At 39.8% G+C, this 12,607-nt stretch overlaps 1 protein-coding gene across 1 annotated transcript in view; it reads left to right on the plus strand.

Annotated features, from left to right (window-relative positions):
* The window catches only part of LOC310985656 (receptor-type tyrosine-protein phosphatase gamma-like), a gene marked incomplete at its 5' end in the record, with an annotated part of 340,997 nt that extends 331,261 nt beyond the window's left edge, over positions 1–9,736 (plus strand). The window contains 7 exons of the mRNA XM_083971275.1: positions 1,700–1,793; positions 3,165–3,241; positions 3,856–3,984; positions 4,400–4,546; positions 4,951–5,093; positions 6,472–6,607; positions 6,866–9,736. Coding sequence (XP_083827401.1) covers positions 1,700–1,793; positions 3,165–3,241; positions 3,856–3,984; positions 4,400–4,546; positions 4,951–5,093; positions 6,472–6,607; positions 6,866–7,015 — 876 coding nt within the window. The 3' untranslated portion in view covers positions 7,016–9,736. The remainder of the gene's footprint in view (positions 1–1,699; positions 1,794–3,164; positions 3,242–3,855; positions 3,985–4,399; positions 4,547–4,950; positions 5,094–6,471; positions 6,608–6,865) is intronic.
* Positions 9,737–12,607: the final 2,871 nt, after the last annotated feature.

Raw genomic sequence — 12,607 nt, forward strand, 5'->3', positions numbered from 1 at the left:
GAACAATAGTTTTCTTTGTTATGGTAATGTATTCATGTGTCTACGTCAGGGTTAGAGCTGCTGAATTCACTCATTGTTTGAGCTCCTTTTTGTTTTTCCTCTGGTCTCCGTTGTTGCTTCAAAGCCTCTCTGAGCTAGTTTGGGTTTCTGTTCTCAGCAGGGGATTTTCTATGGTCAGCTGCTCCCTGTTTATACTCAGGTGTAATTATGAAACTCTTGCAAAGTGTTTTTATTTACTGTCCCCACTTATAAGAAAAGATACATTTTGATCCACAGTGAAAGGTGGAAATTAGATTTTGACATGTTTGAATAATATTATATAGTGCAAAGGGAATAATTATTATTATTATGGCCCAAGCAGACGACAGCGTTGTCCTCGATCACGCTGTTTATTATTATTATTATTATTATTATTATTATTATTATTATTATTATTATTATTATTATTATTATTATTATTATTATTATTATTATTATTATTATTATTATTGTAGTGAAGGGAAATATGTTTGTTTGCTCTGTGGGAGTTCCTCTATGTATAAATATAGATTGCAGTATCATCTATATGTTGACAGAGAGAGAGTTGGACAATCAATTTTCATTTAAATTGATTATTATTTTGTACTGTAGCTCATAAAAAAAACAGCCACGCTTCCACTCATCCACAACAGTATAAATAAACATGAATATAGACAACACAAAGACGTTACATAAAATAAATTAATATTAAAAATGCCCACTCTACTGTCTAGTCTTATTGTGGCAGAGTCAATGTGTGAGGTTTTGCAGTTTGAGCAGTTGGATGTATCAAAGTCTGCAACAATAAAGACAGCACTGCAAGCTTGTGTAACAAAACCCAGATGATTGTTAGATGCATAAGCTTTCAAGTTAAAAAACATACAACATGTAAACAAGGTGTTTTTGAATCTGTTGAAAGGTTTAATTTTCCCCTGCTTCCCCTGTTTGTGTTAACAAGTTTTTTTTTGTTTTTTTTTTAAACTCTGTTCCACCTTTAAAAAATATTTCTGAATGTGTCCCTTTCAAGTTTCAGTTCAGTTTTAGTTGTTTGTGAGATAAAATGTTGGGTTTAGGGCTAAATGTTAATCTGAGGGACCAGATGCTTTGTCACACAGAACCATCTGGGAATCAGAACCAACTGTTTATCATGTGACCAGTAAGGAGAGCACATTTTCTGGTTTTATTCTATTACATAAAATTGTTAGTAAATGAATACCCCAGCCCTTATTCTTTAAGCTCACATGTTGCTAATACATGTCTAAATTAGACTAATCATTTTAGTGGTGGTGACACTGATGTCATGTGGTCATGGTGTAGTTGATTTATAACCTAACATTAGCTTTTTACTTCTGCTGATTGTATTTAGGCTTCAATCATCATGTCGCAAAGCTTCTTCTTTTTTTTCAAAATCTAAAAGCTGAAGGAAAAACATAAATGCCTATTTGTGGAACCAGGGCTAAAATGACGCATGTAGCTGTACAGCTGTCAGTGGTTCATTCCTCATAGATGGGTTCTCACCTGTGAGAATTCCTACCACCTCACTCACACATTTGGGCCAAGGTAAATGTGATTGCACTGGGAAACTTGACATGTAACACCCTCTTCTTCTTCTTCTTCTTCTTCTTCTTCTTCTTCTTCTTCTTCTTCTTCTTCTTCTTCTTCTTCTTCTTCTGTGTTTCAGATGATAACACAGTGTAATGCCAGATTCATGGACTGCTTCAATGCTCAGAAGGAGTGCAACAAAGAGAAAAATCGAAATTCCTCAGTGGTGCCGTGTAAGTGTTACATTTACACTTAGAGTTTAAAACCAGCTAAATTTCAAGTGAAACTACCTCCAGGGCCAAATAGTAGAAAATAATATATCCCTGTTAAAACAGCTGTAAAAACATTGGCATTTATATATAATATATAATATATGACATCTTTCTGAGAGCTGGATATGAAGACCATTATTATAATAAAGAGAAAGTGGAGATTAACATATTAAAAGAAATACTTTTTCAACAAAGTAAAGATAGATGGGCATTAGATATTTGGGTTAAACCAAAGCTGCACACATAGTGTGAAATAAAGCATGTATTTGGGCCAGAAAGTTATGTTTTGTATAATTTGTCTAAAAAGAAAAAATCCCTTTGTGCTCAAATTAGAGCCGGTATACTTGGTCTTCATATTGAGACAGGCAGATATGTAGGCATAGCGGAAGAGGATAGAATTTGTACTTTGTGTGATCTCAAAGATGTGGAGAATGAAATGCATTTTGTGTTATATTGTCCTTTCTATGACTCTGTCAGACAAAGACTGTTTAGAAAGGTAGACTCAAAAAATGAATTTGTGTGGTTGGACGACGTGAAGAAGCTAAAGCGTCTTTTGCATTAAGACGTTATTTGCATTTTCTTCGTATCTTGAACAGGCCCAGGCAATGAGAAGAAGAGCTATATACAGATGAATGTTGTTAGCATGTTGTTTATGTACAGTACGTATGTGCCAACAGGAAGGCTCTCTAGTTGTTTTGATGTTCTTAAAAAAAATCCCGTTTGGGATGGGCCACAGTGGTGGCATGACACGAAGAAAAAAAAATGTATTCATTCATTCATATAAAAATATTCAACCGTTTGACCAGTATTCAAATTTGCTCTGATGGGGTCAGAGGTCATACTGCATTGTAGATGAAACTACAACCAGGACTAAAACCTAACTAATAGCGTTCCCATGTCACAGTGAATGTTGAACCACATTACTTGCTGTAAACTTACATAATGTAACCAAGTCAGATTCAGTTGTTGCTAGGAGGCTGACAAAATGTGAATGTTTCTCTTTGCAACTCCTGCATGAGAGTGTTTGTCAAGCTTGATATGGATAACTTTTTTGTCAGTAGGATGTCTGGTCTCAGGGTCATATTTCAGCTACTCTGTAAAATGAGCTGCCACATAGTCTGTTGACAGTCCCAGCCAAGAAATACCGAGAACAGTCTTCATGTAGATGAATCAACATGTACGGTGGCCTCTCGGTGTGCTTGGTCTTTTCTAATAAATTTGTACATTTCTGTTCCTTCTCTGATCCCCCACCCGCTTTCTTTCTCTCTCTCTCTCTCTCTCACTCTCTCTCTCTCTCTCTCTCTCTCTCTCTCTCTCTCTCTCTATGAACAGCTGAGAGAGCGAGGGTCGGCCTAGCGCCCCTACCTGGCATCAAAGGCACTGATTACATTAACGCCTCTTACATCATGGTCAGTGTTTCCACTTTCTCTGTCGGTCATTGATCATTTGACGCAGTCGCAGACTCACTGACTCATTGACTCAGAACTGTTACATGAAGTCATAAACCTCACTGTTTAAACAAACACGCGCCGGTTTTAATTTGGGTTGATGCTTAAACCAGCTTCATGTTGACACTCTGATTCAGCACAGCATTACAGATTGAAGAATCTGAGTTATCACAAAATCAAGGACTGTACTTTCGATAATACTAATTTGTGTTGAATTTCCATAAATAGAGAGAGAGAATTTGAAAGGTTTTGAAATATTTTGAACGAGATTGGTCAAAATCAAAGCAGCAGAGGGAGAGATATTCTGATCTGTAGTCTGTAAGACAGGCTATGCTTCAGAAACTTCAGAACACATCTTGATATTAGATCTTTTCCTGGTGGACATGGACTTTGAATTAAGACACTACTTGGGCTGTGAGTGATGCTTCTCACAAGAGCACAGAGTACAGAGAAGAACCCAGACTGGGAAACTGCTTTTGTATCACTGAGACACATAAATATGTCTTTAAACTGTTTGAAACAATTCTGAATCCAAATCCATGTGGTGTAAACAACCTTTCTTTTTTTTCCCACAGGGGTACTACAGGAGTAATGAATTCATAATTACCCAGCATCCTCTGCCTCACACCATAAAAGACTTTTGGAGAATGATCTGGGACCACAATGCACAAATTATTGTAATGCTGCCTGCCGACCACGGACTGGTAAGACACATGAATCGGAGACCAATCAGATGCCTCCCTGTGGTGAAGCATGATTGGATTAGAATCTAAAAATTCATATTGCATAAGACTCCACAGTATGCACTGTGTGCACACTGTGTGTTTTCTACCTCATATTGTTGCGTTTAAGGAATCACGAATGAGAGACAACGAGATAAAAGAGACATACACGCCTGTTTGTATCATTGTTGAGCTGAGTGAACTAAGCTTGGATGATGTCTGACGTCCATGGGATCAGACCCATATATCATTCACATCTAAAAGATATTACATTTTAGATAGAGCCCAAACCTACAACCTATTTTACCCAATGGTTAGGGTATATAATAACATAAGATATCTATTTTGGTATACATTATAACCATAGTGATGAAACTGTGTGTGTGTTCCTCTGCAGGCAGAGGATGAGTTTGTGTATTGGCCCAGTCAAGAGGAGGCCATGAACTGCGAGGTGTTCACTGTCACTCTCATCAGTAAAGACCGACTTCGTCTGTCCAACGAGGAGCAGATCAGCATCCACGACTTCATCCTCGAAGCTACACAGGTTACTGCAACGTGTGTTTTGCGTTTGTGTGTGTGTGAGAGCATGGGGGGGTTCAGACCCCTTTGTGCTCAACAGGTGAAAGCAGCAGTGTGGTACTGTCACCTCATAGTAAGACAGCCTTTGCATGCTCTCTCCCTGTTTCTTTGTGGTTGTCTCCCACACACCAAAGACATTAGGTTAAATGGTAACTTATCAGTGCGTGTAGGTGTGAATGTGAGTATGTGAGGTTGTTTGTCTCTATGTGTTAGACGTGTAGCCAACCTCCGCCCTACATCAGCTGGGATTGGCTCCAGCCCCCTTGCCACCCTCCGCCAATAGCCACTATAGACAGTGAATGGAAAAACTGCTCCCTGATCTAACTCCCTCTCCTTTTCTCTCTCTCCATCTCTCTATCCTGTCACTAGGATGACTATGTATTAGAGGTTCGTCACTTTCAGTGTCCCAAATGGCCGAACCCTGACGCGCCCATCAGCAGCACCTTTGAGCTCATCAACGTCATCAAAGAGGAGGCGGCCAACCGTGACGGACCAACCATTGTCCACGATGAGTCAGTCTGACTTCTTATTTGCTCCCATGACGTCACATGACCATGGCTTCATGTCTGAATAGATTCTGCCAGTGATGATAATTAACAAAAGTAAAGCGAGAAGAGGTTCATATTGTCTTAGTTCCATCCTCGCTTATTAGTACTGTAAGAGTCCCTACAACCCTCCCACCACCCACAACAGGTATCCCAACAGGCTGTCCAATTAAATTTAATTAAAGTCCCTTTCATATCGACTCAAATTAGTGATCTTGAACGACACTTGAGCAGCTCTGCTTATGTTTATTCATTACAATAATGAAGATTGCTTGTCGGGAGAAGAAAAGCGGCTAAATGAGCGTTTCATGTGGTTGCTATGGTGTGGCTGTCTCACAGCACCTAAGAGGTTGTCAGTTAGAGGCTTATCCTATTTGTCTGCGCGCTCATTATTCAGCCAGGCGTGGGTTGTAAGCAGCGGTTTCTGCTGCACTCCTGACAGCGCTGCTAATGGAGGAGGAGAACCTTTACATTGTGAAGGTGACCCACAGTTCTCCAGGGAGCCTCACATGGGCTGAGCTGTCGTCCTCAGGTGGTTGCACTTGCTTATAAATTTTTGATGGCAGAGGCGACATTCCTGATCCGTGAGAGTCTCTCGCCGGCTGCCTGAGCTGCTGTAAAGGACTTCTCAACAGCAGAGGGCTGCATAGCTGCAAATCAGGGATCTTTTTCTGAGCCCACTGGGGGATTTCTTTCTCAGCAGCCAGAGGATTTAATCTATGATGAAGTAAACCTGCAGCTTTACAAGCTGGGCAGCCACAGACTATGACCAGGGTGTGCGGAGGGCAAAGGTCAAGTTAAGTAAGTGGCTTATGGATGTGTATGTAGACAACAGCAGACACCATGGGTTGTGTAGTTGCCAGAGTCTGCTTGAGGAAGCCTTACATACATGCACAGTTGATGACCTTGTTGGCACATTTGTGTATAAATTAGAACCAACAAGGCAAAAATGAAATGTTTTCCTCATTCGAATATGCATGATTATCTTTATTTGTCTATAGCTGCTTTTGATATTGAGGAGCTGACTGATATTCATTGTCTGTCATTTGTAGAATGATATCAAAATGTAAATATATAACCTTTGAAGGAAGGGACACCACATGTAAAGACACCACAGGTTGTTGATGGTGTAAACCAGAAAAAGTTAAAAGAGCATTAAATCAAATGGAGCTGCTGTGAGCGGTTCCCTGCACAGAAATTATGTTTAACATGAAATCTTCAGCTCCTTCACTGCTGCACCTCAGAAATGAAGGCAATGTTGATGAAGCACATGAGAAGCTTGATGAGACCTTTCTCCCGTTGTTGTTAAAATGAATGTTAATCCCACTCACTGTGTGTGTTTTAGGTTGGGAGCAGTGTCAGCTGGCATGTTATGTGCCCTCACCACCCTGTCTCAGCAGCTGGAGAGTGAAGGCGCCGTCGACATCTATCAAGTGGCCAAGATGATCAACCTCATGAGGCCAGGAGTCTTCACTGACGTTGTGAGTCTGACAGCAGCGACTTGGCCACACCCATGTGTTCACTCTCTAACAAGCCTGGGATAGGACCAGGCTTTTTGTTATTAGGGAATTAGAGTAAATCCTGTATTTTCTTAACAAAACACAAGTCTTTTATAGGTAATGGTATAAGTTATAGGAAAGGCTTAAAGGCTTCAATGAGTAGGAGCATGATGTGATCATATTTGTCCTCACCTGTTCCCCTTCTGTCTCTGTCCTCGTCTGTCTGTGCCCGGTCCACAGGACCAGTACCAGTACCTCTACAATGCTCTGCTCAGCCTCATTAGCACGGAGGAGAACAGCTCTGGACTCCTGGCCCGGGACATTAACGGGACCGCGGTTTCCATGTCCAACCAGTGTGCCCAGGCAGAGAGCATGGAGTCGCTGGTGTGAGAGACGCCCAACCTCAGGGCCCCGAACCACGGCCCGGAGCTCCCGTGGGGTCCAAACACCCTGCAAGGTCCCAGAACCCACTAAAAGAGGGAGGGGGCGGGGCGTCTTTGTAAAACGTGAAGGAACTATTGTGGGACAAGACTTTTTGAGGCCTTTTTTGCCAGACTCTTGGTTAAAATGAATAACCTGATTACTTTTTTACACTGATAAAAAGTTTTTGATATTTATTTTTTTCGCCATTTTATGTCTTAATGTTCTCCTACTGAAGGGTTTGCACCTGCATTTTAAGTTTCACAACAGCGTCGCCGGGCAACAAGAAACACTTTTCTGTCTCTTTCTTGTTTGCACTATATAATGTCAATGTTACTGCCTATACTAAAGCTGACTCACTTGGCTTTTCTCCACACAAGCTCTGACTTTTTCTTTCTTTTTTTTTTGACATTCCACGGCTCTAGCCATTGTTGAACAAACTGCTTTTTGTGAAGGACGTTGTTCTGCCTACCTGCCACCCACAGCACCGCGTCATCTCCGGCAGTGGATGGAGGACGGCACAAACTCTCAGCCTCAGTAACAAAATGCTGGTCGACTTCAGCTCAGTGTAACCTCCCTCCACCCCGCTCATCTATGATACTCATATTTACCACTCATCTATCACAAGAGCCAAGATTTATGAACCTATTGCCACAGACAAGTAGCACTTGTTTTCTCAAAGTTATTTCCTTTTTTTATTTTCTTTTTTTTTTTGCTTTTTGCTTTTTTTTTCTTTGGCTTGTTTTGTCGTTGCTATCCCTTTCCCTCTTATTAGTGAGTCACCCCCATGTTATAAAACCTAAGGTGGTGTAACAACTGCTACTGTGAACTTTTATTATTATTATTATTTCTTTGTATAATTCATATTATGCTTTTTAATATATGGAAATACTGTATGTATACATATAGAAATATATCCTTATCATAATAACTTTGTGATTTTTGTACATGTCTTTTGTGGCCTCTTACCACAGGCCGGTTGATTTCCAACTCATCCAGTAGTTTACGACTTGAGTTCTCACGGCAAACTGGACTCCCTCAGTCCTCCACGGTCTTGTATGCTGCTACATCATCTAATCTCACAAACACACACATATATAGATGCCACCAGTGTGAAACAACAGCATTGTTATTTTCCTTCTGTTTGTCTTTCCTTTCTCCATCATGAATTCATCCTGACAGATAAGCAGACATTAAGAACACAAAGGTCTGTGTGTTGAGCCTTCATTCACTCACATGCAGCCATGTGTGTGTGCGCGCGCGTGCCATTATAGGATTGAGTAGGGAAACAGCAGACTCAACAACAAGCTCTATGCAACAAATTGCGTATGTTTTAGAAACATAAAAACAGGGTCTGACAGTCACAGTAACAGTCTTTGGGTTCTCAGTTAGCCTTGTCATGATTTGATGAGTCACACTTAATTGATCTGCAATTATTTTGTCGCAACAGTGAGAAAATCGATGAATCACTTTGATTTGAAGAGTCTTTCATATATGTCATTCATCATCAGATGAGAAGAATTCCCATGTGATTTCATTCAATTTGTTGTTCCAAAGTTAATCTCTCTCAAGACAAAAATTCTATACTTTGATCCAGGAACATCCCAAAAGTTGGCAGAGATTCATTTTTGCAACATATGAGTATGCATTTCTTAGTGAACTATATTATAGTTATCAATTGTATGCATATAATTTATATTGTTTAATGAATAGAAGCAAGGCTTTCATTTTCAAGATTGACGTATTGAAGCAGTGATTAAGATTCCAGGTCCATTTGCAAAAACATAAATGTTCCTTGTTTCGTCCTGCATCTGGGACTTGTACTGTATGGCAGCGAGGCAAAATCTATGAATGAATTTAAAATTAATTTCTGTGACTTTATTTCTTGTAAATGAAAGGTGTATTTTTTTTTTCAAAGCTTTATTAGAGATTGGAAAGATGAACTACCCTCTCTGGACAGGTTATTATAAAATCGTAAGAGGTACGAAGAGCTGGATGGTTTAAAGATTTTAATGCCTTCATGTACAGTGTTTACAACAAGAGTCCTACTGATCAAACTAAAATGTCTAATATATTCATTTCCTGTGGCAATATGCGGCCAGTCATCAGTGCTGAGTTCAACCCAGGTTAATATAGGGACAGAAAAAATCAATATTGCTGTAAATAAAGGTAGTTTTTTGATTTCAGATTTTTTGGTTTGTTTCCTAACCCAGATGAAATGACATGAATCTGAAAAATGGAATTGATGATAAACCATCTAGTAGTACCCAACCCTCCTCTGTCCAACGTGAAAGGACGATTTCCTGTATTTGTCTTGTTATTGACAAATTGTATGAAATGAAAAACAACAAAAAATCCTGTGATGGTCTTAATCTGTCTGTATGTCCAGATTTCCCCTCTCTGTCTCAGCTCACTGGTTTCTACACAACACAGTGACAGGGGAAAAGTAGTACACATTAGGATATATGTGCATTTCATTAGCATCAACTCATTGTTGTCATTGTCATTGCATTTGTTGCCAATGGGCCCGTGCTGACATTTGATAGTATGGAATTGAGACCGAAGTGGCAGCATCACTTGGTTGTGCTGTATCACAACACTGATGTTAGACTGGATGAAGATGATACATTTTGGATGTTGCCAAAGCCCAGTTGACAACAGGACATTTACAGAAATCATTAACTTTCTTTTTTTATATATATCCTCACTGACTTTACTGACTGGCATTAAAGCAACCACACACACATACAGGTAACTGTGTCATATCCCAGGGCTCTCACCAGATCTGATTTAACTACTGTTGTTGCACAGACCTGAACAGATCATTTAAACTGTTGTTAAACGTATCAAAGTGACTGGACTAACAAAACGAAATCAATAAAAAAAACAGCATATTCTACTGTATCCTGAAGAGACAAAGCAGGTTGAGGCCTGTTCGAGATCCGTGCACGGTGTCAGAGGTGTGACCGCTTGCTCCAACCTCCCAAGGCCTTGTGTACATAGTTTACATCCCTCACTCACTTTTCTCCAGAGAAGTATTTTTTTGTGGTTTTGTGGCCTAAAAGCAAAGAGCAGAGACGTTTCCTGCTTTAGCTCACACACATACACACACACACGTACACACACACGTACACAGTTCTTTGACATGAGGATGTTCTAATTTTAAATCTAAATGATAATCTGTACCTCTGTTATCGATGGTGTGAGATGAACACTTGTGGTTTTTTGCATTTTTAAAACAAATTGTGATTTTTCTTTTTCCCTCCACACAGCACAAAACAGAAAATGTGTCACATGGCAAAACAGCAAAGGAGACAAATGTATTTTATTTTTTAGAAACTTTTACCAAAGACTTGAATCCTCCTCGTGCAGAAAAAAAAAACATGTTGGTGAGCTTTTATCTCTTTTTTTGCCATTTTCTCTCCTCTGACTCCTCACTCACATCCAGTCACTGTATTTGCATTTTTTCTTTACCAGTGTCCTTGGTTCAAAGTCTCACTTCACAATCTGTTTGTTTTAAGTAATTCACAGTTATTGTTATTGGGACACAGAGATTAATAGATAAACTGAGAAGACAGAAGGGCAAATATTTGTATATTTCTGTTCATCAGTTTTATCTCCTGACACGGGGCCACATTAGAAACTCCTCGTCTACACAAATTGTTTGTTTCTAGCCATTTCTTTCTTTCTTTTTCATTCTTATTTTGTATATCCACTATGCCAAAGTGCCTGGTCACACCAGAAAGAGGTGTAGCAAATTTAATTTGGGCATCCAAAAAAACTGCTGTGCTAATTTATAACATGAGTGACACCTCAGGTTATTAGGTGCGGGGTTGTGTGTCGTAGTAGATTCAGATCAGCTGCAGTTTAGAGGAGCAGCAGGAGCACCAGTACAGTAGCTGAGTGAAGTTTCCTGAACCATCACTTTCAAAAGACAACAGCATAATTAGCCAATTAGCTGGCTGCCTCTCACTCACTAAAATAACAGGTTGAAATGGTCAGTTTAGTTTAGTTAATACTATTCCTGGTGGTTCAGATCTGCCAGCTGGACCTTCTGTATGCAGTTTGTATCTTAATGCCATAATCGGTAGATTCAATTTGCCTGTAATATGAATGTGAACATGAAAAGTCTCAATATGAACTCAGTGATAGACTGGCAACCTATCGAGGGTCCCTTTGGTCCAGCCTACCTTTTAACACAAACCTCCAAAGAATAGTAGATGTCCACAGCTTTGTGGATCAGCTTCCCCCAACACATTTCTGCCAATGCACTGACTAGCTGTTATAATTTTTACCTTCCTAGACCTCCATTTATTCTTATTGGTGCAGTTTGCTGATGCTCCACAGCGATGACTCACATGTCAAATGTACTTTTAGAGAAAAATGAATTCAACTCTAATGTTGTGCTGTTGTGACCAGGCTCTTCAGATTGTCACTGCCATAGTCCCTGCACCCATTTTCATTGTGATCATTGTGATCGTAATGAATGAAAAGTGTTTTGTGTTGCTGTTGAAGCGCACACACGCAGTTGTACTATCAATAAAAACTGTACATATACTGTATTTTGTTGCCTCTGTAAACCGGACCTCCTCTGGAAACTGTGTCTGTATGGATTGTGTCAGAGGAAACATATCACCCCTCAAATTTTTTGTGTTCTCTGGATGATTTAGTAACTCAAACTCATTTTTTTCACCACAAAGCTCATACAAGGATTCCAATCTGACTCGCATCTGATCTGTATTCATAAACATTGTCAGTTTATCCTTTCTCACCTGGACTCACGTATGGCTTCACTTTGGTGGTGGATCCTGTGGAAACCGGGTGTGTGCATCCACAGACTCCTCAGAGTCCAGCGTCCAGCTTCACATCCTCACTTCATGCTCAGGCAGTGATTGTGATGTTACAGTGTCACCCTCCTTTTTTTGGTTTTCATCCTTTAGAGGCTCTGATTCTGTCGTCAGCTCTCTGGAAAATTTCTCCTCTGTTGACCCATGATGGAAAGGTGGCTGTTCCTTCCTCTTTTGTAACATGAACTAAGAGAAACAGGATGGGGTTCTTTCTTTTTCTTTTCTTTTGTTGAAAGCTATATCAAAGCATTCTATTATAGTGTTATTTAATATGTAAATGGTATTGCTATACATAAAATAAAATATGGGTTTTGATGTAACTTTCTGAAATGGCTTGTCTGATATGTTTTTTAGGTTCTGTCCAGACTCTGATGCCTCTTGTGCTGAGGAAACAGGGTCAAGACAGATCTCTCCTGATGCCACGTCACTCCAGCCCTGGATCAGCTACACACTCTTTTATACACAGCATCAGACTCATCAAACCTAAACTCAACCCATGACCTCACAACCTGACTGTAGTATTAAGAATACAGAGCAGAGAGAAAATGCTACACCAAAATGTGTACTAAACAGTCTATAATTAAAGGTCAAGGTGACCTCACTAAACATGATTATGGCTTTGTGAACACAATATCTCCAAAGTCCTCAAGTGAATTCCTTCAAACTTTATGTCAACTTGAAGGATGGACTGATGTCAAAGGTCAAGGTCCAAATA

Source organism: Trachurus trachurus, assembly GCF_905171665.1.
Source record: "Trachurus trachurus genome assembly, chromosome: 5".
NCBI classification, from domain to species: domain Eukaryota; kingdom Metazoa; phylum Chordata; class Actinopteri; order Carangiformes; family Carangidae; genus Trachurus; species Trachurus trachurus.